The sequence below is a fragment of the Crocuta crocuta genome, unplaced genomic scaffold, assembly GCF_008692635.1.
Source record: "Crocuta crocuta isolate KB4526 unplaced genomic scaffold, BGI_CrCroc_1.0 scaffold395, whole genome shotgun sequence".
Lineage (NCBI taxonomy): Eukaryota > Metazoa > Chordata > Mammalia > Carnivora > Hyaenidae > Crocuta > Crocuta crocuta.
This window is the reverse complement of record NW_027532601.1, coordinates 2448966-2476656: the sequence shown is the minus strand read 5'-3', so window position 1 is coordinate 2476656 and position 27691 is coordinate 2448966. Positions and strand designations below refer to the sequence as shown.

The 27691-nt window shown below is 36.4% G+C and overlaps 1 protein-coding gene across 1 annotated transcript in view; it reads left to right on the top strand.

The window, feature by feature from the left end:
• ADAM7 (ADAM metallopeptidase domain 7) overlaps positions 1-26147 on the top strand; it is a 57033-nt gene extending 30886 nt beyond the window's left edge. Inside the window, exons 10-22 of the mRNA XM_077780103.1 lie at positions 377-461; positions 1827-1957; positions 3703-3877; positions 5051-5140; positions 6379-6574; positions 6991-7093; positions 8055-8244; positions 14745-14825; positions 15968-16046; positions 16561-16666; positions 17035-17134; positions 20169-20225; positions 26034-26147. Of these exons, the coding sequence (XP_077636229.1) occupies positions 377-461; positions 1827-1957; positions 3703-3877; positions 5051-5140; positions 6379-6574; positions 6991-7093; positions 8055-8244; positions 14745-14825; positions 15968-16046; positions 16561-16666; positions 17035-17134; positions 20169-20225; positions 26034-26147 (1507 nt within the window). The remainder of the gene's footprint in view (positions 1-376; positions 462-1826; positions 1958-3702; positions 3878-5050; positions 5141-6378; positions 6575-6990; positions 7094-8054; positions 8245-14744; positions 14826-15967; positions 16047-16560; positions 16667-17034; positions 17135-20168; positions 20226-26033) is intronic.
• Positions 26148-27691: the final 1544 nt, after the last annotated feature.

Sequence of the window (27691 nt, the reverse complement as noted above, 5' to 3'; positions counted from 1 at the left end):
GTCTACTCACTAGGTTGTATATTTCCCTCTGAACACTTTTTAACTAAATTATTTGGTCTTTTAAGTGGTTTTATCCAAAGCTGAGTGTAGAATAAGCCACGTAAACTTCGACTCTCACCTTATTATTTTTTTAGAAAGTACTTTTTTTTTAAGATTTCAACCTTAGATTGTACTGACTTTTTCAATGCTTCTAATATACCATGGGTTTTAAATTAGCTTAATAACAACTAAGATCATCCTCACTTCTAGAACTCTAGAACAAAAGGCACTTTTATGTGCAAAGATACTAGCATTGCGAGGGTTCATAGCAAATCAGTATTTGTGTTAATTAAACTACTACCTCAGTCTGAAAAGTGTATTTACACCTTGTTTACAGTGGGAAGTGGCTCTACACAAATGCACAAGGAATTTCTTATCCAGGGGGTATATGCCTGCCCTATTACTCTTCCAGTGTCGTTAAGGTATGTTGTGTTTTATTGACGTTATGCTACTTAATCAAAAAGTTTGAATTAAATTTTTGTAAATTTTTTGTGCCCTACTGAAAAGGAAAACATATGCATTCTGTTCCACCAATATATGTCATGACGAAGCTGTTGTGTTTCCTTTATTAATTCGGAAAATAATATTTTATAAAAACTACAGATGAACAATGAAGATAAACAAGCATGGTTCAGAGCTTAAAAGAACATCATATACACGTTAACATACAACAACTAGAAAAGCTTTTTTGCATATTAAATATAATGTGTCCTTATTTATAAGGATGTGTGAAGTACACAAAACTTGATGGCTGAGTTAACAAGTGAGGATAATTGTTCTTGTGCTGAAAAAGGAGTTCATAAACTATTTAAAACACCATATCAAGACAACCATGCAATTCATTTTCAGGAAGAATAAGACCTTCAAACTGCTGACTCATCTATTTTATGTGGTATTTTTCCTACGTCACTAAGCTTCTAGTAAATATTGTCCAAGTAATCTTATCTCAGTCTTATTAAAGACCTTGAGATTAAAAACTAGTGCATGATCTATTTCTTAAATGGATCTGTTTATGATTATGCCTTTGATTATGGTATTTTAATAACACAGATTTTGCATAGTGGAGTCCGTCTAATCTAATACAAGCTGTCGCCACTCCTATTATGACATTACAACTTGTCCAGAACACATTTTAAGTTTCAAATGAGTACAAAGTGGTAGCCAAATTAGAGGAATTTTACCTTTACAACAGCCTAATATCCCACCCCTTTCTGGAAATTAATTTTTAGTCATTAATACAGAGATCAAAACATGAAATAGAGCTACAAACACAGGTAACAATCAACCCTGCCTTGGGTTTCAAATCACTGGATTTCTGGTTTTCTTCCTAGCATAACTTTCTCCTCATGATCACATAGCATTTTTGTGCAGTGTAAAAGTATACTTTGAAGACATGAACCTTGCATATTTATTCTTACCCTCTTTGAATATTTAGTATATAAAAGGAAAATCAATAATGTTTATTGTATTGTGTAGGAAATTAGATAATAAGTTTTAGTTATTGGTAAGAATGAGTTTATAGAAATTCAGCAATGACAATAACTGTGCCACAAAAAAAGAATTTCAAAATGTTAGAGTTAGAGACACTCAGAAGGTCATTTGTCCAACCTCATTATATAATTAAAGGAACTGAGGGCAGGACAGGGATGTAACTAAGTCCGTGGCCTGTCAGATAAGTACTACTTCCAGAAGCTAAAAACTAGGTCTCAACCAATAGTTTAAAACACTGTGTACTAGAGTGCATTATCTTATAGAAATTTCTGATGCATATCTTTTCTTGGCCTTAGGATCTTTTACCTGACCTAAATGTAGTTGCAAGCAGAATTGCACATCAGCTGGGCCATAACCTTGGGATGAAGCATAATAATTACCCGTGTACTTGTACTTTAGAGAGATGCGTGACGGATCATGGTGGAAGGTGAGGCTTAAACAATGCAGAGAAGACGTTTAAATATTTTGAGACTGGCTCTTGATTACAACTCCATATTGTAGGGATATACTGTTATTATGTGAAAATTTTCCCAATATATTTCATAAGTGCTCTTACAAAACCAGCCATGATAGGGGCGCCTGNATGCCAGCCATGATAGTCTTCCCTTTGGGGTCTAAAGCTTATCAATTAATAGTCTGTCTTAGTGATATGCTGAGAGAAATTTTAAAACTCCGTCTGAGCATACTGCAAAAGTATACAATGATTAATTAGTAAATTACACTAAAATGCATAGGGGAGAAATACACTCTATGTGCTTTGTTTTATCATCTTTGTTATAAACTCTAATTTCCTCCTTCAAATCTTTACTCACATGTTATTCTCAGCCAAGCCTTCCCCAGCCACTCGATCCCATTGTTCAATCCTGTCTCCTCATAATACCCTGGCATTGTCCACCCCTTCTTACTTTGCTTTTCCCCCATTCTTAGTATTAATCACTATTTAATATAGTCAATGTTTTATCATTTTATTTTTATATTTACATTATATCAATGTTTTATTATTTTATTTTTCTAATAAAATATAAGCTTCATGAAGTCAGAGGGTTTTGCCTGCTTCATTCACTGTTTCATCACACTACCTAGAAAAGTCCCAGATATACTCTATACATAGTTACAGAATGAATGAATGCCCTATATCCCTCCATCATGCTGTGAATTATGTGCAGCCAGGTCCTAAACCTTCCACGTCTTAGAACTCCTTCACAGAGAGGACACAGTGCATTGCATATAAGAAAAGTATTTGCTGCTGCTGATCAGTGCTTCTATATATTGATTAAATGAACTAAAATAATGAAAGCCTCAAATTACAGTGACTGGCACAGAATAAGAACTAAGTGACTGATAACAATTTTATATCATTAGCTACATAGTTGGTAGTATTTTCCAGGGTCCCACCATCCCAAAGTAACATATTTAAGACTCAAAAAGTACATCGGTGTCCAATTGTTGTGTCAATAATGGCAAAGGGATCAAAACAAAAGGAAGACCCAAGGGAGGTGAATATCAGTATTTTGAACCTTCAAACTTTTAAGAAGTTTACTGTATTCCTAGGATGTTTTGCGATGTTACTTAATGAACACTTTGTTTCAACAAATATTTATAGAGAAGTACTCTGTACCAGGCAATGTGTTAAACTAGTCCTTATTTGAATAGAAGAAGAAGAAGAAGAAGAAGAAGAAGAAGAAGAAGAAGAAGAAGAAGAAGAAGAAGAAAAGAAGGAAGAGGAGGAGGACAAGGACGAGGAGGAAGAGGAGGGGAAGAAGGAGGAGGAAGAGGAGATCTAGTCCCTGCTTTGAGAAGCTTGGAATCTTGCATGAATAATAAACAAATACATACAAATTATGTCAGGAGGAACAAATGAAAAGTGACATAGGAACAGCATGGCCATTCAGTCTAAACTGTGGGCTTCAGAGAGGACTTCATGGAGGAAATATAGTCAGAGTATTTTCACTGGGATGGCACGTGTTGGCTGTTTCAATAAGACATTTTCTATAATAAAAGCCCAGTTGCTACTCTCCTATAACACTAAGGCAAGAGTAGGAGAAGTAAATGGATTTTTAGAGTTGATCATTTATATTTATTCTTTCTAAAGCCTTCATAAAACTTTCATAGCTATTCCACCACTATGCACCAATAAAATTAATCTTTATTTTTAACTCATCTAAACTCTAGCATTCCTGCACTAAAATTCAGCAAATGCAACAGAATTCGCTGCCTGCAACACATGAAGGATTACAATCCAACATGCCTGTTCAATATCCCATTTTCTGATAACCTAAGCGATTACCCGTTTTGTGGAAACAAGAAGTTGGATGAAGGAGAAGAGTGTGACTGTGGCCCTGTTGAGGTATTTGCAAATGATGTTGGATTTAAATTACAAAGTTTATGCTCAGCTAGGATGTAGGCAGGGAGGTAGCCTTTAATCAACCAATGTGTTTTTTGTTTCATTTTGAAATAAGTCATTGGCGTAGCCTCATTGCAAGGCATCTTACCAAGTCATATATTAGGAATAATGATCTTACTGGAGACCCATGGTATCACATTTGCTTGGTTTATATATTAACTGGCTCTTCTTGTGAGCAAACCCCCTAGATGTTATTAAGTCTGATCTCATGAATGGTAGGAATCTGTTCTCCCCAGTCAGTCAATTGAGTTTTATTCAGGGCCTTAGGAGGCTAGTCTATATCCCAGTTGGACAGTTCAGGTTATTAGAAAACTCTGTATTAATGGAGCGGAAACCTTCTAACCTTCCACATATTTATGGCCTTGGTCTCTGGAACATTTGGAATAAGCTTTAAGACAAATTTTAGAGTGATTCTTTTTTATTTTCTTTTTTTTATGACAAATCAGAGACTCCATGGTCAGTGTAGGTAGTGACATGTCCAGAGATTGCAACACCTAGTTTCCAAATGTCTCACATTAAATGTGAAGAGGTTCTTAACTTTGGAAACTGATACTTTTGCCCATGAACATTCTTTAGAATAGTTCTACAGTTTCCTTCTAACATAGGAAGTGCCTTAAATGATAGGATGCAGACAATTTATTTTGCAATTTTAATTTTGTTTGAGGAGATAGGGCCTAAGTGTCCATTATTTTTTAATGAGGCATTAAAAACAACAAAATCCAGCCTGAAATTCTTAGCATATTGAGGAAAATGTAAAATTATGTCTTCAGAGGTTCTATTATTTCATATTAAACCTTCAGTATAAAGAAGTAGCAGGACAATTCCTTTCAAAGGATGGAAAGGAAAATGGAAGGTCAGAAACTTTGGACCTCATACACTTCCAGTGAAAATCCACTAAGCGTGGAGTGTTGAATGGACAAATAGGAAAGAAACAAAGTAAAAGTCTCAAAGAACAATTACAAGCAGCAGTCCTCACATTACGTGTCATAGCCAAGGATCATTCATTTGCATTTAATTCGGAAAGACAAGTAATGATAAATTACACAGAAGAACAGTTTATGAAACGAGAGCCTAACTACAAACCTATTTCTATCTTTAATTTTTCATTATTGCCAGGAGTGCACCAATCCTTGCTGTGATGCAAGAAAATGTGTGTTGAAGCCGGGATATACTTGTGCAGAAGGAGAATGCTGTGAATCTTGTCAGGTAAGGACCTTTGCTAAGACTGAGTTCTGTGTTTTCAGTTTAGTAAGTGTACATAGGACCACAGAATTGTCTGTCCGTTACTAGTTACATTACTAATCCCAGATTAGGGTTATGCTTGCTTGGCCCCAGTAAAGCTTCTTCTGGGATGTTCTGGCTTCTAAGCCCTGGCAGTGCTATGGTCTGGCGAGTAGAAAAACAGGAATCACATGGTCTTTTAGGAATAGAATTATATTATCAACATTATTTTTGTTCTTTATCAACCTTTACCAAATCATTACCAACCTATTTAACCTCAGCTTGGGTGTGGTGTTAGTGGGGAGGCGTAACATTCCAACAACAGTGAACTAGAAGGGAAAAGAATGATACTGGAATTTAAAAGTGGAGAATGATTGGGGCGCCTGGGTGGCTTAGTTGGTTAAGCGTCCGACTTTCGCTTGGGTCATGATCTTGCGGTTCGTGGGTTCGAGCCCCGCGTCGGGCTCTGTGCTGACTGCCAGCTCGGAGCCTGGAGCCTGTTTCAGTCTGTGACTCCCTCTCTCTCTGACCCTCCCTTGCTCACGCTGTCTCTCTCTCTCTCTCCTAGAAATAAATAAAAATATTTAAAAAAAAAAAAGTGGAGAATGACCAATACATGGAGAGCTATTCCTAGGAAAGGCAATCAGAAATCCAAACGACTCTGTCCAAAAGTTTAATGACACTTCTTTCACCCCACTATATTGTGAACCCACAAAGAAAAGGAAGCATGTCCTCTTCACCTTCAAATCTTTCAAGAACTCATCCCAATTAGATGCATATTGAACGGCTGACTAAAAGAATATTTTTATACACTTTCCTCCATCAGTGAGTCAGGGTACTTTTCTAGTTCATGTGGAGAGGTCGGATTTCTTGGGAGTGAGATTCCACATTATAGATAAGCAGGAATTCCTGGTTATATGTGTGTGCTGGGCACTGGAAGTACTAGAGCAAGATGAACAGAACACTTGATCACATGTCCATTTTATGTCCTTTCTGACTCTACCCAATGCTGTTCTAACCATCCTGTCTCTCCTGAAATTACATAAAAACCAAGGCATTTACAAATGATAACAATTCTCAGTGGAATGGAGAAGGAAGTCATGATCCAACCTTCAAACTTTTTTGTTTGTTTAGATAAATTAAATGAGCCAGCCCCTCTACTTACTTAGCCTTAACCTACTTAAATGTGTCCAAGATTTAGTCTTTTTGATTTTTTTCAACAGATGAAAAAATCGGGGTCCATGTGCAGGACAGCAAAAGATGAATGTGACTTTCCTGAAGTGTGTACTGGCTACTCTTCTGCATGTCCTATGGACAAATTCCAAGTAAATGGGGTTCCTTGCAAGAATGCAAAAGGCTACTGCTTCATGGGGAAATGTCCCACCCGGGATGATCAGTGCTCTGAAATCTTTGATAATGGTGAGACACAAATACAGTAAATGGCTGATAAAGATAATAACCATTATTTCTATTATTATCCTGTAAAAATTTATGGGCAAGATTGAAGATAATGCCATTTGTGGCATTCTTCCCAGATATTACCTAGAATCTCTCTGGATATTACCTTTAATGTTAGTTGATATTACCACTAATGTTAATTAACTGCCTCAGTATGTGGGTTAAGGTAGGTTTGTTACTTTTTTATATCCATACTCTGCTGTAAAATATCTTCCTGATGCAATAGGACAGTTTTAAAGTGATTCATTTATCCCATTCCGACTCACTGCACCATGACACTAAAATTTCAATTAGATTAGAAAAATAACATATTTTATGATTTATAACATTCATGTTTTTTTATTGTGTTACTTCAATCATACTATTTTGGGTCCTAGAGGTGAAAGACAGTTCTGATCTCTGCTATGAGATGAATAAAAAAGGAAATCGATTTGGATACTGCAAAAATAAGGAAAACAGATTAATTCCCTGTGAAGAGAAGTAAGTACCATGAAAAGAAAAGTGTCTTCTAAGAGTGTTTTTGCAAAATCAGAACCAGAACAACTTGTCCTGACAGATGCTCACCTCTTTTGATTGAGATTAAGAGAGGGGGTGAGGCAGCAAGCACACAACCCTGACAGTGTAACTGGCATCTATGTACTATAGTTATGAGCTGAAGGTCATGCAATATAAAGAGGAAAGATGAGCAAGAGTTAAAATTCTTAGGAAAGAAAGGGAAGAAGAGAAGTTGCAAACAATAGGAAAGAGCAAACAAGAAGAGGAGGAAAGTGAAAAGGGGTGGTAAGAAGCAGAAATAAGGAAATAAGTGAAGCCATATCAAGTGAAGAAAAGTCAAACTTGAAATTGGAAGGAAGGGGAGACGTGGAAGATCTGATTTAAAAATGCATGAACTGTGTCATTCTTCCAGATTTGTTACACGCAGAAAGGCTTTTTTTATATGCCACAAGAGGGATATGGACTGAAAACAATAAAAGCCTTAGGTCAAGTTTGACTTTGCTCCTAAATATACTAGGTGAACCTGAGCAATCACTTCACTTCCTCTTACTTCCAATTGTTACCGAATCTATAAAACGGGTGTTATGATAATAGCAAACTCATGAGAATTAACTGGGTGCTCTGTGCAAGAAAGAAATTTTAACGTCTTGATTAAAGTTACGCTAATTCAAATGACTAATAGGAAATATTCTTCTGTAAACTTGAGCTAATATTGATTTGTGAGAATCACAGAGATATAAAGAAATAGAATCATTCCACATCACAGTTCCCGGAGTCAAGACTGCGGCTGGCCAACCTTCCCTCCCTGCCTCTCTCGGTAGTTCTGCAGCCCACTGGTAAGACTGGGTGTAGAGAAAAGTGATCAGGCCATTCCACTGCCGGACTCGTTTCTATGAAGTCCTTTTTTCCTGCCCCCAAGTCTGAGAATATTCTCCCTTTCCTTCAGAGATGTCAAATGCGGGAAGATACACTGCAGTAGAGGGCAGCACTCGCCTCTCCACGGAGAAGAAAAGATCAATCACCTTAAGACGGTTTCAGAGAAGAACGTCACTATGGAGTGCAAAACTTTTATTTTATACCATAGTTCTAAAGATTTGGGCCTGGTTGCTTCTGGAACCAAATGTGGAGACAAAATGGTAAGATGAAAGCCCTTTGTTTTAGTACAACTTCTTGGTTCAGCCACTTTAAAACATTACTTTCTGTAATTGGTTCCTCAGGGCCTATATCTGGGAAAGCAGAAACAAATGGGCAACTTTTTAAAATTTTTTATGGAGCAAAGTTGTAATAATACTATAATAAATATTCATTTTTGCCTAATCTCTGTGATACAAAATGATAGGTAAATGTTATAAGTGTGCTTAATTAGTAGCTTAGAGTAGACATCTAGTGAAATTATAGACATCATTTTTAAAATTAATTTGACTATGAAGTAGCCATATGTTCTTCATTTGTGTTATTCATTCAGCCATATTTATTGGGTACATAAATATGCCAGTGACCATGATGTACACAGATGATATAAAGATGAGTGTACTTGAGAATTTCATAGATTAAATTATATATATTAAAGTCAAGCTCAAGTGCTTTTATAGCGTTGTGACCAATATACATTCGAGTCCAAAGAAAGACACGATTGACTTTGCTTGTAGAACACAAATGACATCTTCTGATGCCATTAAATGAGAGACGTTTCAGCTTTGATGTGATGAGCATTTTTCAATGCTGACAAAATGAGAAAAGACTTTTTAGAAAGAAAAACCAACATAATATGCCAAGGTACAAAGTGTATGGCATAGTAAGATAACTGGAAATTTTAGTGTGACAGGAGTTTTGGGTGAAATGTCAGAAAATGAAATTGAGCAGCTAGCATAAGGCCAGATTACAAAGGGTATATTATTCCAAGATGGAAACCTGAGAATGCATTCTAAAAATAATGGCCAACTCATCAAGGTTTATAAACACAGGAATATATGGAAACCATAACACTTTCAAAAAATCAGTTATTTTAAAATAGTATGGTTTCTTTCTGTCATACACCTTCTTTCCTCCTATACCTCTTATACCACTCCCTAACATTACAGTGTCATGCATATAATGTGATAGAAAAATGAATTGAAAAACAAAATTCAGAATTTAAAAAAGTGAACTAGGATTTTAATAATTTAATGGAGCCCTATATTTCAAATCCATATTCTTAACTACTACAGTTTCCCATTATAATAACTAAATATAAAAATGATGAGGAATGGGGGCGCCTGGGTGGCTTAGACGGTTAAGCGTCTGACTTTCGCTTGGGTCATGATCTCGCGGTTCATGGGTTCGAGCCCCGCGTGGGGCTCTGTGCTGACTGCCAGCTCAGAGCCTGGAGCCTGTTTCAGAGTCTGTGATTCCCTCTCTCTCTGACCCTCCCCTGCTCACGCTGTCCCTCTCTCTCCTAGAAATAAATAAAAAAACATTTTTTAAAAAATGGTGAGGAATGTATATTTGTGAAGTTTTATTTATGTGTACCCACCACATGATAGAAAGTTCAAGGATTTAGAGTGGTAGAGTATATGAGGCATCACATTAAAGAAAATATCAAATAATTTCTTATTCACTCCAGATAAGAAAAGTTATCCAAAATACCAACAAAATTGTTTTGTTTTTTAAAAGAGAAACAGAATTGAGAAGCTTTACATAGCCTGACCAAGAAACAAAGGGGAGAGCTTTCAAATAATAAAATTATAAATGACAGAGGAGACATCACAACTGATATCACAGAAATAGAAAGTATCATAAAAGAATACTATGGATGATTCTACAAATTGAATATTTAAAAGAAATGGATAAATTCTGAAAAACATACAACCTACCAAGATTAAGTAATGAATAAATAGAACATCTGAATAAACCAATAGAGATAAAATTAATAATTAATAATCTCCCAACAAAGAAAAGCCCAAGATGGCTTCACATATGAATTCTATTAAATACTTAAATAATTAATGTGATGCCTTCTCATCATCTCAAAAAATCAAACAGGAGGGGACACTTCCAAACCCACTTTATGTGGCCAGCATTATCCTCTATCAACGCCAGAAGAAGAAACTATAAGAAAGGAAAATTATAGGTGAATATGGTTGATGAACATAGATGCAAAAGTCCTAGCAAAAATATTAGTAAGTGGAATTCAGTAGCCATAATCAAGTGGGATTTATTAATGGGATGCAAGGATGCATCTACTTACACAAATTAATGAAAGAAATACCTCATTAAAAGAATGAAGTACAAAAATCATATGATCAGGGCACCTGGGTGGCTCAGTCGGTTAAGTATCCAACTTCGGCTCAAGTCATGACCTCACGGTTCGTGGGTTGAAGCCCCACATCAGGCTCTGTGCTGACAGCTAGCTCAAAGCCTGGAGACTGTTTCAGATTCTGTATCTCCCTCTCTGTCTGAACCTCCCCTGCTCATGCTGTCTCTCTGTCTCTCTCTCTCTTTCTCTCAGAAATAAATAAAACATTAAAAAAAATTTTTTTTAAATCATATGATCATCTGAATAAATGCAGTAAAAGTATTTGGCAAAATTTTAAATCTTTTTATGATAAAAACTCTCAACAAATTCTGTATAGAAGGAATGTACTCAATATAATAAAAGCCATATATGGTAAACCCACAACTAACGTCATAACTTCAATAGTGAAAAGCTGAAAGATTTTCCTTTAAGATCAGGAACAAGAAAAGTGTACCCACTCTCCCCACTTCTAGTGAACATAGTACTGGAATTACCAGCCAACCCAATTAGGCAAGAAAAAAATAACAGGCATTCAATTCAGAAAGAAGAAGTTAAATTTTCTGTTTGCAGGTGATATGATCTTATATATAGGAAACACTAGGGAATCCTAGGTGGCCTAGTCGGTGAAGCATCCAACTCTTTGTTTCAGCTCAGGTCATGATCTTAGTTTCATGAATTCAATCCCTGCATTGGGCTCTGTGCTGGCAGTCCAAAGCCTGTTTGGGATTCTCTCTCTCTGTCCCTCCCCTACTCACACTATCTCTGTCTCTCTCAAAATAAATAAATAAACTTAAAAAAGAGAGAAAACCCTGAAGGCTCCATCAAAAAACTATTAGAACTAATAAATGAATTCAGTAAAGTTGCATGATAAAGAACAACATACAAAAATCAGTTGCATTTCTATACACTAAAAAAAAACCTATCACTAAAAAGAAATTAAAAAAACATTTATAATAGTATCAAAAACAATTAAAATGTGTAGGAATAAATTTAACCAAGCAGTGAAAAATCCATACACTGAAAATTATTAAAGACGATCCTAAAATGTGTAGGAACCACCAAAGATCTTAAGTCACCAAAGCAATCTTGAGAAAAAAAAGAACAAAGCTGGAGGCCTCACACTTCCTTATATCAAACAATATTACAAAGCTGCAGTAATAAAAACAGCACGGAACAGACACTTAAAACATGGAGATATAGACCAATGGAATCGAATAGAGAGACCAGAAACTAATTTATGTGTATATGGTCATCTAATCATTGACAAAGCACCAAGAATACACAACAGGGAAAGGATAATCTTTTGAATAAACAGTTCTGGGAATAGTAAACAGACAAAACAATGAAACTGGATTCTTACACCGTGAACAAAAATTAACTCAACATCATTTAAGACTTAAATGTAAGTTATGAGACAGTATAGCACCCAGAAGAAAACATAAGAGAAAATCTCCTTGTCATTGCTCTTTGCAATGGTTTTTTGTTTTGATTTTGCAAAAATCAAAAATAAGTAAGGGGGACTATATCAAAGTAAAACATTTCTTCAGCAAAGGACATGATCAAGAAAATGAAAAGGCAACCAATGGAATGGAAGAAAATGTCTGCAATCCATATACCTGTTAAAGAGTTAATACACAAAAGTTTCAAGTAATTCATTCAGCTGAAGGGCAAAAATTCCCAACAGTCCAATTCAAAAAAAAAAAAAAAAGAAAGAAAGGCAAAGGACTTAAATGGACATTTTTCNCAAAGGACATGATCAAGAAAATGAAAAGGCAACCAATGGAATGGAAGAAAATGTCTGCAATCCATATACCTGTTAAAGAGTTAATACACAAAAGTTTCAAGTAATTCATTCAGCTGAAGGGCAAAAATTCCCAACAGTCCAATTCAAAAAAAAAAAAAAAAGAAAGGCAAAGGACTTAAATGGACATTTTTTCCAAGAAGATATACAAATGACCAACAAGGAAATGAAAAGGAGTTCAACATCATTCATCTTCAAGGAAATGTAAATCAAAGCCATAAGAGATATCACCCCACACCTGTTAGGGTGGCTATTATCAAAAACACAAAAAATAAAAACTATCGGTGAGGATGTGGAAAAAAGGAACCCTTGTGCTCTGTTGGTGGGAAAGCAGACTGGTGCAGCCATTATAGANCCAGCCCCTCACTTTTGGGCACATAACCAAAGAAACTGAAATCAGGATCTTGAAGAGATATCTGCACTCCAATTTTCATTGCACCATTATTTATAGTAGCCAAGATATGGAAACAATTTAAATGTCCTTTGCCAGGTAAATGGATAGTGAAAATGTGATATATATATACATATAAAATATCACAATAATATATAATATGTAATAATGAAATATATAATGGAATATTATTTAGCTTTTAAAAAGAAGGAAATTCTGTCAGTTTCAAACACGTGGATGAACTTGGAGGAAATTTTGTGTATACTAAGCAAAATAAAGTCTGACACAAAGAGATGAATACTGTATGATTTCACTTGTATGTGGAAGTTAAAAAAAAGTCAAAGTCACAAAAGCAGAGATGGTTGCCAGGTGGGGAAAATGGGGAGATGTTGGTCAAAGTATACAAACTTTCTGTAATCAGTAAATTCTGAAGGTTTAATGTTGATCTGGGTGGCTATAGTTAATGATACTGTAATGTATACTTAAAATTTTCTAAGAGGGTAAATTTTAAGTGTTATCAACACACACACAAAAGTAACTATTTGCGGTGAAGGATGTGTTCATTGTTTGTGGTAATCATTTCACATTGTACACAGTGTATATCAAATCATCAAAATATGCACTTTAAATATATACAATTTTTATTTGTCATTATACCTCAAGAGAGTTGGAAAGACATTTCCTGATACATGTTTTTTAAAAGAAATAGGTAAAAATCGGGGTAACTAGGTAGCTCAGTCAGTTCTGTGTCTGACTCTTAATTTTGGCTCAGGTCATGATCTCGTGGTTTGTGGGATTGAGCCCTGAATTTGGCTCTGTATTGACAGCATGGAGCCTCCTTGAGATTCTCTCTGTCTCTCTCTCTCTGTCTCTCTCTCTGCACCCCCTTCTCACATACTCTCTCTTTCTCTCTCCCTCTCTCAAAATAAATAAATAAGCATTAAAAAATAAAAGTAAATGAAATAGGTAAATATAAAAATAACAGTTAAAATTAAATAAATGGGCTAAGATAAGCCAGGCAATAATTATAAGCAACAAAACAACAATAATTTGGTTATAAAATGTGAAAAACTAGCAAGCAAAATTGAAAACAAAGTTAATAGCCATAAATAAGAAGATTAATTGATATTAAGACTAACCAAATGCCCAATTGACAACTGTAGTATAGCAAGTATGGATCTTATTAAATCAAAAGAAAACTTGTTTGACGGAGGAACAAGTGGGAGAAGAAGGGGGGAAATGGTGGGGGAAAGGGAGAGAGGCAAACCATGAGAGACTCTTGAATGCTGACAAAAACTGAGGACTGATGGATGTGGGGGGGAGGGGGGATGGGCATGGAGGAGGGCACTTGTGGGGAAGAGCACTGGGTGTTATGTGGAAACTAATTTGACAATAAACTATTTGTAAAAAAATAAATAAATAAATAAAACAGGCATTTAAAAAAAAGAAAGAAAGAAAACTTGTGGGGCGCCTGGGTGGCTCAGTCAGTTCAACATCTGAATCTCTTTTTTCTTAATTTTTAGTGTTTATTTATTTTTGAGAGAGAGAGCAAGCAGGGGAGGACAGGGAGAGAAGGAAAGAGAATCTGAAGCAGGCTGTCAGCACAGAGCCCGACAAGGGGCTTGAACTCACAAACCACGAGATCATGACCTGAGCTGAAGTTGGATGCTTAACCAACTGAGCCACCCAGGTATCGCTAGCATCTGACTCTTGAATTTGGCTCAGGTCATGATCTTGCAGTCGTGGAATCAAGCCCCAAGTCCAGGTCCATGCTGAGCATGGGGTCTGCTTGGGATTCTTTCGCTCTCTCTCTCTCTCTCTCTCTCTGTCTGCTTCTCTCTCTGTCACTCACTCAAAATAAATAAAAAGAAAAAATAAACTTTAAAAAAATAAAGAAAACTTGATGGAAATAATAAAATAAATTGTCGCACTCACAACTGTAGAATCTTTGATAGATTAACATTTGAAGAATTAGTAAGGATATAGGTATTTTAATAATGAGTTTGTATATAACAATATTTGTATACTACATTAATTTCAAATGTCTATCAGACATTTATGGAGGATTTCTTCTTCAGAAGATTCTACATGTGATGTTTTTATAATAGAAAAAAAATCATGTAAATTCTAAGAGTAAGTCATTAATTCATATTGGTAACTTCATTTCCAGGTGTGCAGCAATGGTGAATGTGTGAACCTTGAAAAGGCCTACAATTCAACCAATTGCTCTTCTCTGTGTAATGAAAATGCTGTAAGAATTGACTCCTTTTTAAATTAATATCTTGCCATTCATTTATTTACATAGAACTTCATTCCTGTGTATGTGTGTGTATGTGTGTGTGTTGATTTTTAAATAAAATACACATTTGGGGTCCATTTTTTCATGTATCATCCATAATATTGATCTAAATATCCAAACTAGGTATTACTCATAGATATTGTCAATATTACAAGTATATGTATTACAAGTATATATTTTATCATTGTACCGATAATCCTGAAACCTAGTAACTTATGAACATATGAAGTGTAAACCTAAAGTTTAAAGTTGGATCTATCGTAATATCACTTATAGTTAATTTATAGCAATGTCAACATTAATGTAAATATTTTGACAAAATAACAAAAAATTATACATATATTTTATATATATTATATACATAATTACTCAATTAACACTGCATGATACTAGCAGTACCTAGCAGTTTGCATTTTGGGTAACATCTTTTCCTTAGCGAAATTAATCAGTGACACTTATATAAAGTTGTATATGTATCAGGTATTGTTTCAAGTACTTCACATGTATTAAATTTTAAAGGCTTCATAACAACCTTGAAAGTGAGCACTATTCCTATGCCCAATATTATAGGTGGAGAATAAGTCACATGATATGTTAAAGGAAAAGCTGAAATTTATATACAGAAAGAGTACATATCCTGAATCATTACACAATGGTTTGATGAACTAAACATTGTGCCACCTCTTTTTCTCATATTAATATTATCTCATTACTACTAAGGCTAATTAGAGCCAGTTGCGTGGCTATGATTTGTCTAACTCTAACAGGGCTGTTTCTTTAATAAGATTGATACTTTCTAGAAAGATAAGTAAAGCCATCTAGTGCATCTGGTTTTGAATTGTTAGAATCATTCTCGTGTATGAAGGTCACCTTAAAAAGCTGTTTCTTCTCGTAATTTTGTTTACTTATTTTTTCCAATGTTGATTTAGTTGATTTAGTTGATGCCGTTTAGTTAATTAATCAGTAAAAGTGTGTGCATGTGCGTGTGTGTGTGTGTGTGTGTGTGTGTGTGCTGTAGAACCAGCACTAAGCTAAGTGAGGTACAAAAATTCACATATAACCTGATAAAATTATATGATTAACCATTCTTCCAGGTGGATGGCCATGACCTTCAGTGCCAGTGTGAGGAAGAACAGGAACATGTGGACTGGGAACAAAACTTAAATGTTACCAGTGAGCATCCTAGAATATAATACCTTGCATACATCAAAAGCCTAGACAATGAAAAAGCTTTTTTCCTTATTTCCCAAGTCTAATATATATATGTTGTGTTTCCATGGGGATTTGTATGGTCTTTTTACTATTTTGCATTTTTAAACACCCACATTTGAATTTACTACAATTGCTTTTTAGAATTAATATATCTTCTTCTAGTTATATTTGGATAGGATCTTCTAAGAAACTGTAACACAACAAGGCCTTTTTATAGTCAATTAATAACTAACTGTCAAAATATTTCCTGCTAATTGTGGTTCTTAAACATAATGGACTCTCAGGTTGAGTGTCAATTGTTAATACGCATGATAATTTGCATGTTTTGGTCTTTTACTTTATATTTTTAAAAATGGAGGAAGAGGGAATTAAAGTCCTTTAAGTAAAGGAGAAGCTGGATTGTAATAGCTCAGCTAATACTTCCTTGTCCTAAGGTTGATGTCCTGGCTAAAGCTTACGTTTTTTAATATTGCAGATATATCCATTCTGGGTGTTGTGCTTGTCCTGGTTATTATTGGTGTAGGCGTTGTTGCATTATTAATCCATTACCAAAAATGTATTAAGTTGAAGCAAATTCAGAGGTATGTATTTTCTATCTGTTGAAATGGGACCATTACTGACAATATATAAGCTCTGTCACTATAGACAATATTTCATGGGGGAGATGTCTAAGCCTCTTACTGAGGACAAAGTAAGAGTAACAGTAAATCAAGCCACTATGTATTTATGTTCCCATCTCCAAACGCTTATCCCAATGGTTCCCAAACTTTGCTACACATTGGAATCATAGAGATTTTTTAAAAGGATGCTAATTTTAGTTTCTCCCTCTGATTAAATTGTTATAAGGTATAATCTGAGGGTTAATCTTTTGGAAATCTCCTAGATGATTAACTATTAACCACAGACTCATCCCATAACTTATGTCAATATTCCATTTCCTTCTTGACAGTCCGCCTAGAGAGACACTGGGAGTGGCGAATAAAGGATACATTGGTGATGAGCAGCAGACAAGGACTGAGCCAATCTTCCCTGATATTCATCCCCTCCATGTAAGAAAACATCATTTGCAACAGTTGACTGATTTAAAAAGTAGTTGCATGTGTGTTTGAAGGAGAACTAGCCCTAAGCTAAATGACATGGGAGGTACAAACGAACACTTTAACGTGATTCCACACCAATGAAGCCTTCAATCTACATGCGGGGAAGGAAAGGGTGGCAGAAAGGAAAGGGGCAGGAAAAGATAAGCAAATCAAGACACTATGTCAGAGCAGAATACATAAGTTAAATAAAATATCAATTTGTGCACTATTGGAAAAATTTACAAACAAACTATATTTGGGGGCATAAAATAAGTCTTAGTAAATTTAAAAGAGTTGGAGTTATAATATATGTTATCAAAATAAAATGTTTAAAAATCAGTAACAGAAAACTATTGGGAAAATCTCCAAATGAAAACTAGATACTAAATTTTAAAGAACACCTGGGTCAAATAAAAAAATCAATAGGGAAAATAGAAAAAACTTTAAACTAAAGGAAAATGAAATAATACATATCAAAATTGGTGGGAAGTAGTGAAATCAGTAATTAAACGAGTGTATAGCACTAAATACTCATGTTAGAAAAGAAGAAAGGTATCAGATCAGTGACATCAGCTTTCATTTTAGGAAACTGAAAAAAGAAAAGCAAATAAAACTCCATGCAAGTAGAGGACAGGAAAACAATAAATGTTGGTCACCAATGAAACTGAAAACAAAAATCCTGTAGGAAAACAATCAAAGCAAAAGCTGTTGTTCAAAAATTAATAAATCTTATAAACTTCCATTCACACTGAACAGAAAAAAGTAAGAGAGTCAAAATGACTATCTGGAATCATAAAGGTGACAACCCAGGAGAGTAATGTCCCTTATTAAATTGACAATATTTTGAATATGGAGCATAATTTGAAAAAGTATTATTTTAATATATATATATTGGACAGTGTGATTAAATAGCAAACTTTTTGAAAGTTTCAAACCACCAAAGCTTACTCATGAAGAAATAGATTATCTAAATATCTCTGTATTTAACAGAGAAATTGAATTTATAGTACAAAACTTCTGCATATGATAATAATAATGGTGAATTCTATCAAACATATAATAATGAAATAATACCAATTCTACATAAACTTTTCCAAAAAATGAGAGAGAATAAATACTTCCCAACTCTTTTAATAAGGACAGTATTTTTCTGTAATCCACCTGAAGAAAAGCATTACAAAAAGAAAACTGTTTGCCAATATTTCTAATAAATATAAGTGCATAAATATTAAATTTTAGCCAAATTTCACAATGCATAAAAAAGATAAGATATTGTGACCAAATGAGGGTTATCCTAGGAATGTAAGGAAAATTTAACATTAAAAAAATCAATCAGGCTAATCCACAGCATTATTTGGCAAAAAGTAAAATTATGTGACCATCTCAATAGCTGCAGGAAAGCATTTGGAAAAGATGTAATCTGTGTTCCTGATAAAACTCAGTAAACTAGGAACATGAGGAGCTTTTTGAACCTGATGAAGGTGTCTACCAAAAAAACATATAGCTAATATATTTATGGTTAAAAAACTGAATATCTTTTCTATAATAACAGGAACAAAGCAATGATGTCCACTCCCACCACTTCTATTGAACATTTTACTTGATATTATAGCCATTATAATAAGGCAGAAAAAAATTTAGAAAGAAAAAGGTGAACCTTTTTGATTTGCTGAAGACACAATCATCTATAAAAAAAAAAAAATCCTATACTAGGGGTGCCTGGGTGGCTCAGTTGGTTAAGTGCCTGACTCTTGATTTCAGCTCAGGTCATGATCTCACAGTTGATGAGATAGAGCCCCATGATAGAGCTTATGATTCTCTCTCTCCCTGTCTCTCTCTGTCCCTCCCCCACTAGTACTCTAAATAAATAAATAAATAAATCCTATAGTAAATAAAAGTGAATTTAGTAAGATTTTAGGCTATGAATTTGTATACAAAAACCTATTGTGTTTCCATATACAAACAAGAATACAGCTGGTTATGGAATTTCAGACATTCGGAAATTGGATTTAGATTTGGAGGCTAAAAGACCTGCCTTGGGCAATTCTTATTATATACATAAAGAAACCCCCACTTCTCTCTAATGTAAGTTTGTTTTAGAAGTTCTTAGCCTCCTTCATCATAAGAGAATAGCTGAGGGAAGAATATTTTCTCATGTGTTTTGATATTTGTACATTTACTAGGTGTTTTCTAGAGATAGCTAGAAAATTTATTTTGTGGGCTTATAAAATGGCCATACCTGCTAGAATACTGACTGCAGGTTAATAGTATGTCTTTTTTACTAGCAAAGAAATGCAGAGTCCTTGGGGACGCTTCCAGCCAGTTTTTCAAGTCCACACTACATCGCACTGGTATGGCCCCTTACCCCCTTTTGTTGATTGTGGCCATTTCAATAATAATTTGGTGTCACTTAACTATTTGCTGGTTCCTTGAAAAAGCCCAATAATATAACAAAGCTCTGATATCACCCAGATTTTCATCTATTTTTCAAAGGAACAATTCTCATAGACTTTCTATATTACTGGCTAAAGGGGTGTGATTAAGATAGCTTTCAGTCTGCTTCCAGAGAATCCTCCTTTCATGCCAAAGGAACTCAGATTGTGCCACATAGTGGGGAGGGGGCTGAATGAGCATTTTCTCCCATACCCCACTCATCCAGGAGAATCCATTGTGATAAATTGTTTTTACTGGTATTTCAACAGAGGTGTTTTCTCAACTGAAATTCTAGCACTTGAAAAATGTTTGGTAATCTCTTACCAAATACACTGTTGGAGAGATCCACCCAAAGGTTTACAAGGAAAAAATGGCTTCCGATAATGACTTCCCTAACTATCTCCCCATAACCAGAACTATCTCCTTATCCTCTCACACAGCAATTTACAAACCTTCTTAGATTTTTCATGGATCAAGAAGGGACGGTCTGCATGGGGTGTTTTTGTGTGTATGTGTGTCTATATGTGATATCTGGTACAGTTTCTGATGCAACAAAATTTTGTAATTACAGAAATCTGCAAATAAAGATCCAAGAGGAATTGCAGACCCCAATCAAAGTGCCAAAGTGGTAGGTTCCTGTGACAGATGGCAACCCACCCCACCCCCACTACCTATTCATTGAGTGGGGATACCCTATGTCCTTATCAGAAGAATAAGATGCTTGGGATTGCTTTTTCTTGCATGTTAAAACTTCTAACGGACAATTCTGCAGAGTATGTAGCAGTCTGAGAGCTTCCAACCTGACTAGGGAGCAAGCTAGGATCTGACAGTGTCAGAGTCTCAAGGTATTAGACACAGCAAAAACAAAACTTCTTTCTCAAACTATTTTTCCCAGAGTGTACTCACTTACGGTTTCTCATGAAGAATTTTAAAGGACATAATAGCACTGGTAATTACAGAGAAGGTATCACTCCTAATAGAACAGCTATTCATGTTTGCTTTATCAAAGTTTCACTTACCAAATCAATAAATGACTCTATCAGAGAGATGATTTCACTTTTTAATTGCAATGTCTATGTTAGAAAGTTTATCAAAAAATTTTTATTTTTGTCCAAGGGAGACAAAATGAGCATTGTGTGGCTACATTTCAGAGTTTCTGTTCTCATTCCTTCATTCATCCATTCATTGATTTCTGTTGAGTTTCTACAATGCACTGGGTTAATATGAAGCTTTCCCCCACAAAACATTCTTGTTCTATCTTATTTTTCATTTTAGAGAGAGGTAGAAAAGGGAGCGGGGAGGGAGAGAGAGAACCTTAAACTTGTTTCACACTTAGCACAGAGCCCTACGTGAGACTCAATCCCAATCCTGGGATCATGACCTGAGCCAAATCAGGAGTCAGCCACTCACCTGACTGAGACACCCAGGCACCTGCCCCACAAAAACATTCCTAACAAGAAATCTTGCCCAATACACTTTCTGTGTTGGAATGGGAAGGAAGGACATTTCTAATGGTCCTTCCACTCCTTAATGATGGACTTGTCTCATACTGAAGAATGGAGAGATACGCTCCTTAGTGCAAGCACACTGTTTGGCCTCCTATAATGAAAAACAGAATGATTTTCTTTCTTTTGTGATAGGCTTGCTCATTTCATAATGACTGCTTAATTAGCCATGGCTAAGGAGATCTGGAGAAAACGTGAATAAGCACAACAGAATCCAGAAATGCTACTGTAATTAGTAGATAAAAATGAGTAACTGAAATATAATGTGCTATAGATGTTAGAGAAGATAACTTCTTTTTACCCATTTGTTTCTATTTAGAGCTTGAAACTGGATATCCAAAATGGCTGTGCATGGCTAGGTTGAGGACTCTGGATGAACAATCTTCACAACCTTCCCTAGATATTTGCTACACAAATTTCTGGTCATTTTTCAAAGACTCTTTATCAAGACAGAAAATGTTGATGAGAAACAACTTCTTTCTATAATATTTACCTGTAGAATTTACAACCTGTAGTGTAGACATATGCTACAAAAAGATTCTTAGCATTTCTCTGATGACCAATACAACACAACACAATACAATACAATACAAAACAATACAATAACAAAACTAATACAATAGACTAATACAAAATAGTCCCATTACTCTAGTATTTTCCTAAACAATGTCCATCTGGTTACTATAAAAAGACTTTCAACCTTGAAGCTATTAAATTACACCCCTGAGTCTAAGAAGCAAAACCTTGCTTATAAAAGTTTATTTCTTTGGAATCAAATACTTAACCTTAATTGGAATATGACATGATTACCACTAATTCTGGTTTAAATGGAATTCTCTCCTGCAGAAAATGCCAAGAAATTCAGTGCAGGAAGTCATCTGATTCCACTACATAATTAAAAGGTAGATGACTGTCCAGCTCATGTCTTATCAGTGAAAGAGACAGAAGAATAGTCATATTTGCTACAGAATAATTCTTAAAATTGTGGCAGCAAAGGAGGACATAGATGCTCCTGGTTAAATTCCTAGAATCTAATCTTAAATTCCTAAATTTCTAGAATTCCTTATAAACCAGACATAGAAGTCAGAGTGTTATAAAAATTTCAGAAAATTAACTCCAGCAGGGAAGAAATACTCACAGTTCCCCACAAAGTGCTTGTGAGATCTTTATAGTACACAGATTTGTGCAATGACTGGGCAATTTCTGTTCCATCTCTACTCCTCCCTGACTCTTGGGTGTGGGGCTGTCCCAGGAGTAATGTCAGCTATTTCTTGTGCCCACATTTCTCAGCATGTTGTCTTGTATTCTTTATTTCCTTTTTGTGAACTGTTAAAGCTATATGCAATTGTTTCTTTTTTTACTAAAATGAAGTTTTCAAGTGCTAAATGAGAATTTTCTGATTCAACAAATAAATGAAGTCTGCAAATCAAGGAAGAGGTTGTTCTTGGTGAGATTCCTCTTGTTTTGCTGACTAGTTGATGTGAGGACAAAGTGAGATCAGCAACGGACAGTAGGAACTCAACACTTCATACCTAAGCTTTCCATAAGGATTTGTTTTTCTGATTAAAACCATCTGTTTAAGAAAGAATATTGACTATTGCATCCTGAAAGCAAAAGACTTTATGTTTTATGACTTTAAAAAAGTTTTTAATCTTTATTTATTTTTGAGAGTGAGAGAGACAGTGGGAAAGGGGCAGAGAGAGAGGGAGACACAGAATCCAAAGCAGGCTCCAGGCTCCGAGCTATCAGTACAGAGCCCGACATGGGGCTTGATCTCATGAACCGTGAGGTCATGACCTGAGCTGAAGTCGGACGCCTAACTGACTGAGTCACTCAGGTGCCCCAAATGTTTTATCATTCTTTAGGATAGAGAACAAAGTGAGGATTGCTGGAGGTGAGGTGGGTGGGAGATAAGGCTAGATGGGTGATAGGCATTAAGGCAGGCACTTGTGAGGAACACTGAGTGTTGTATATAAGTGATAAATCACTGAATGGTACTCCTGAAACCAATATTACACTACATACTAACTGACTAAAATTTAAGTAAGAACTTGAACATTTTTTTAAAAAATAAATGTTTTAGGGAAACTTGTGAAAAAAAGAAATTCTGAGTCATATATACTCATTAAAGCAAACAATAGTCTTCTGATGTCCAACATGAAGGGACAGTCACATACTTGTATTTGCTTGAAGAATACATAGGTTGCTGAACAATATATATTTTGGTGGGATATTATTCTCCCTATAAAAGGATCACCTTCTTGATTCACTATGTTTCTTATTGCTCTCTTATTTCTTCCAAAAGACTCTCCATCATCTCTGCCTTGCATTGCACATTCAGCCAACCACTAATCTCCAGTGATTTTTTTTTGTGCAAATTTCTTCTTTCTCTCCAATTATAAATATGCCTGGTACCACCTGAGTCCTCCAGCTTCATTGCTTCATGTCTAGATAATCACTCTGAATTCCAATCTGCTCTCCCATTCCTCAAATAACCTCAACAACCCTCTGCCAGTTAACCTTCCTTTTTATTTTAGGGAGTATTTTCCATGCTTGTCCCTATTACTTATCCGAGTCCCTAGAGGCTTGACCTACACTTCTTTCAGATGCTCTCACCATGTGCAGTGTTTGTTAGGGATCTTCTTCCAATACTGTCCACAGATTAGGAAGCATCTTCATAGCTTCTCACTACCAGTGGTTTGCTTGGAGGCCCAGTGCTGTCCCTGGTTACAGAGCCAGATACGATTTATAGCCCTAGTATTTCTGGCTCTTATCACCTGTGACAGTTTGAGTCTTTCCCTTTAAACCAACAATTGCCTACAGAACTCCTGTTGTGAATGGACAGAGCTGCTGGACTTACAGGCTAACCAACTCTGTCTTCCTCCTCAGCCTGCTTTCCCACCCCATACACAGATAGAGAACCTTCCTGATGCTGGAACTTGCCTAAATTAAGACTGAGCTCATTACAGCTCTGGGATGTTGTGTTTTTGGGGTACTGCATTACTCTCTGCAGCTGGGTCACTGTACCCTCTCCCCTAGACAGAAGGTGGATTTATCCAGAATTTAATGAAGCTTGAGCTTCAGGGTCTATCACATGTATTGCTCCTTCCAAGACGCTTTATCTAATTTTGTATTTACATTTTTTAATGATAGTGGGCTGGTTTGGGTTGGGAAGTAAGAACTCAAATGCTGTATCAGCAATAGTGCCTATACCTAAGGAGCAAATAGAACAAAGATGCCCCTGTGTTAGGCTGACATACCTAACATGCCCCTGTGTTAGGTGGCCCTGGAGAGGGTAAGAAGACAGCAGCCAGAAATGGGATGGAGGAACCTGGGAATGAGAACAGCATGGCAGGTGCGAGGAGCTGTCCACAAACCCATGGCCAACAGGGGGGAAGGCTTGTGTGGGGGTGAGTTCCCTGATGGCACCACAGAGAGGAAAATCCAAGAGAGGAGTGAAAATGGATTGAACTTTGACTATGCTTCCCAATCCTGGCCGAGGGCCAAGGCTTTACCAGCTTACAGACTTTGAGCAAAACCTCTGCCCAAATCATTGACCACTGAGTGATACAGACACCCATAGAAAACAATATAAAATAACAAAAATAAGAATTAAAACCTAAGCATACCTATCAGCAGCTGTACATCACAGAGGACAGAGGGTGGGTGATCCATTCTGCAGTTTAAATTTGGGCAAGTGCATTAAAAAAAACACTCAGAAAAGCACATCAGAATTCATGTTTGTTGCAATATATTATTTAAATACTACGGTGCAAAGGAATCTCAAGTATACGTTCATACCAGTTCTGCCAGAAATGCAGTGATAGAGATTCCAAACCAAACAAAACCAAATCAGCCTTCCCAATACAGCATCCACTATTCTAAATGCCAACGAGCTCCACACACGTTGCTGGCACCACGTTGCCATTCTCATAAAGCATCTGTGCTGCCAAATGGTTAGGGAATTTAAAAATATGCCTGAGGGGGCGAAAGTGGGGGGAAGTGGGTGATGGGTATTGAGGAGGGCACTTGTTGGGATGAGCACTGTGTGTTGTATGGAAGTCAATTTGACAATAAATTATTAAAAATAAATAAATAAATAATAAATAAAATAAAATAAAAACACGCTTGGGGTTTGCTAAAATCGGGAAGTCATATCCTAAAAGAACAGTAATCACTTCCTGATCAAGGACCCGTGGCAGTAAGCGAGGCACAACGCGTCGTTGAAGTTTCTACAATGACCACTAGGTGGCAACCTAACAAACTAAATCGATGATACCGAAACCCGCTCAAGGATTTCACACAACACTAGGCCTGCAAAATCCTGACTTGAAATAAAATTACTAAGAAGTTTNGCAAAATTCTGACTTGAAATAAACTTACTAAGAAGTTTGTTTAAACTCCGTTCCTGGTTATTAAGGATGTAACTCTAGGGGGATTTTGCCATACACACCTTTTTTCTCTGCCAGCGTTGTGGGTTGAGGTAGAAAAACAGAGACGGAGCCCCTGTGCAAAGGGGAGTTGAATGGACAGCCTGAAAACTTTGAATTAAAAAAAATGTTTTTAACCTTTACCATTTATTTTTGAGAGAAAGGGAGACAGAGTGCGAGCGTGGGAGGAGCAGAGAGGGAGGAAGACACAGAATCTGAAGCTGTGAGCTTCTTCACGCTGAGAGTTGTGAGCACAGAGCCCAAAGGGGTGAGGGACAGGGGGCCGGGGAGGGCTCAAACTCACCAACCAGGAGATTATGACCTGAGCTGAAGTCTACGCTTAACGGACTGAGCCACCCAGGCGACCCAAGCTTGCAAACTATGCATGAGGATTTTAAATTCTGAAGATAAATCCTATTTGCTCTCAGTCTTGAAATCCAGCCATCTTGAAGTTGGAATCTCAATNTTTTTAATGCGATATGATCTGTTTATTTATTTTAGTTTTTTGAAGGCCAGCAAATTACCCAATGCTACCGTGGAAGCCTGAAGAGCTCTCCCATTCCCCCAGGATCTGTGATGGATAGTAAATACCAGGAAGAGGGGCAGCCTGTGTGACTTCTATGACTTTGGGGAGACATTCGTGACAATTGATGGCCTCCTACTAACCACCACCAAGGAGTGAGAAATATAGATTAGACTCCTGAGCTTATTGGAAGCTTCCTGATCACTTTATAACGGAAGCTCAGGCTTTTAGGAAAGTCAAGAACCATTATGTAAGGGAAGTGGCTGTCTCCTAGCCTTGACAGAATCCATTAATATCTTTCTCCAGGAAAAGCTGTAATTGTGAACCTGTGTAATGGATATTGATTGCTAAGAAAAGAAGATACACATAACCTTAAACCTCAGGGGTCTCCAGGAACAAAAGATATGTAAAAGGGGGCCTTCATAGGATCATAGAAGTGCTAGCTGGAAAACAGCTGTACAGAGCTGCTTTAGAGCTTAGGTAAGTCAATTCAAAAGCCAACAGCTGCTGGTTCAAGAGTCAGTGATTTGCAGCAAGGAGAGCAAATAGAGCATTGACTAAGTATGTACTATTTGTCAGGCATTTTTCTAAGCACTTCATAGGTATTATTTCATTTGACTTAAAATAACTCTATGAGTTAACTACTATTATTATCATCATCTTACACTTTGGGAAAATCAAGGTCAAAGTAAAATAGTTTGCCAAAAGAGAGAGAGTTGATGAAAGAGCATAGCCAGCGTATGAACCCAGGAATTCTACCTCTAGAGTTTGCTTCTAATCCCTACCATGCTATTTGGTGTAAATATAATTTTGACAGGGAAAAAGCACAGGTCCTTCCAACAGTCACAGTTGTGCAAGGGAAATTAATATATCTCACTTCCATTCACATTTCCCATCCACCAGCTTCCCAGTCTTTGCAGCCACAGCCCCGGTGATGCATAGATTTACGCAGCAAGGCAAGCCCTGCGGTGGCCACTTCCCAATTTAGCCGGACCCTGGCTGCACTGTCATTGTCTGTGGTAGAACTGCATTTAGGGATGCCCCTGAGACTTTAACACCTTTAATTCTTCTCCCAGCCACTCCCAAGGGGGTGCTTGTGATCTTGGAATCTTTTCTGTGTTTTACTACTTCTGGTTCTGGAAGATCTTTCTCCGTAGAAAAGGGCTCTGCCTGGGTAATGCTTTAGTTCATTTTAGCATGCCTGGGAAAGATGTCTGTTGCTGTCTTCACTGTTCGTGTGCAAGGAAAGAAAACTAACAGAATTATTGACACTTGGCAGCAGCTGGTGGACCGGGGGATGGCAAGAGTCAAAAAAGAGGCAAGCCCCTATTACGAAGGCTTCTTCTTTGTTTTAATCAAATGAAGAATGCACCCGATAAGTGGTAACCCTTAACATGGGGAGAAAGAGAGAGTATCTGTGCTGCACCTTTCAGACTCCATGCACCTGCTAGACCTCTCCGTATTTCTCAGTTGATGCCTACTGCAAAGCTCTGTAAGAGTATTCTTTTACAGACAAGGAGGGTAAGGATAAGAGGTGTCCAGATATAGAACTGTCAATGGTGAAACAGAAATCTGAACATAATCCTCAGACCAAAGCCACGATCCGAACCCACTCCAGTTTCTAAACTGACCTATT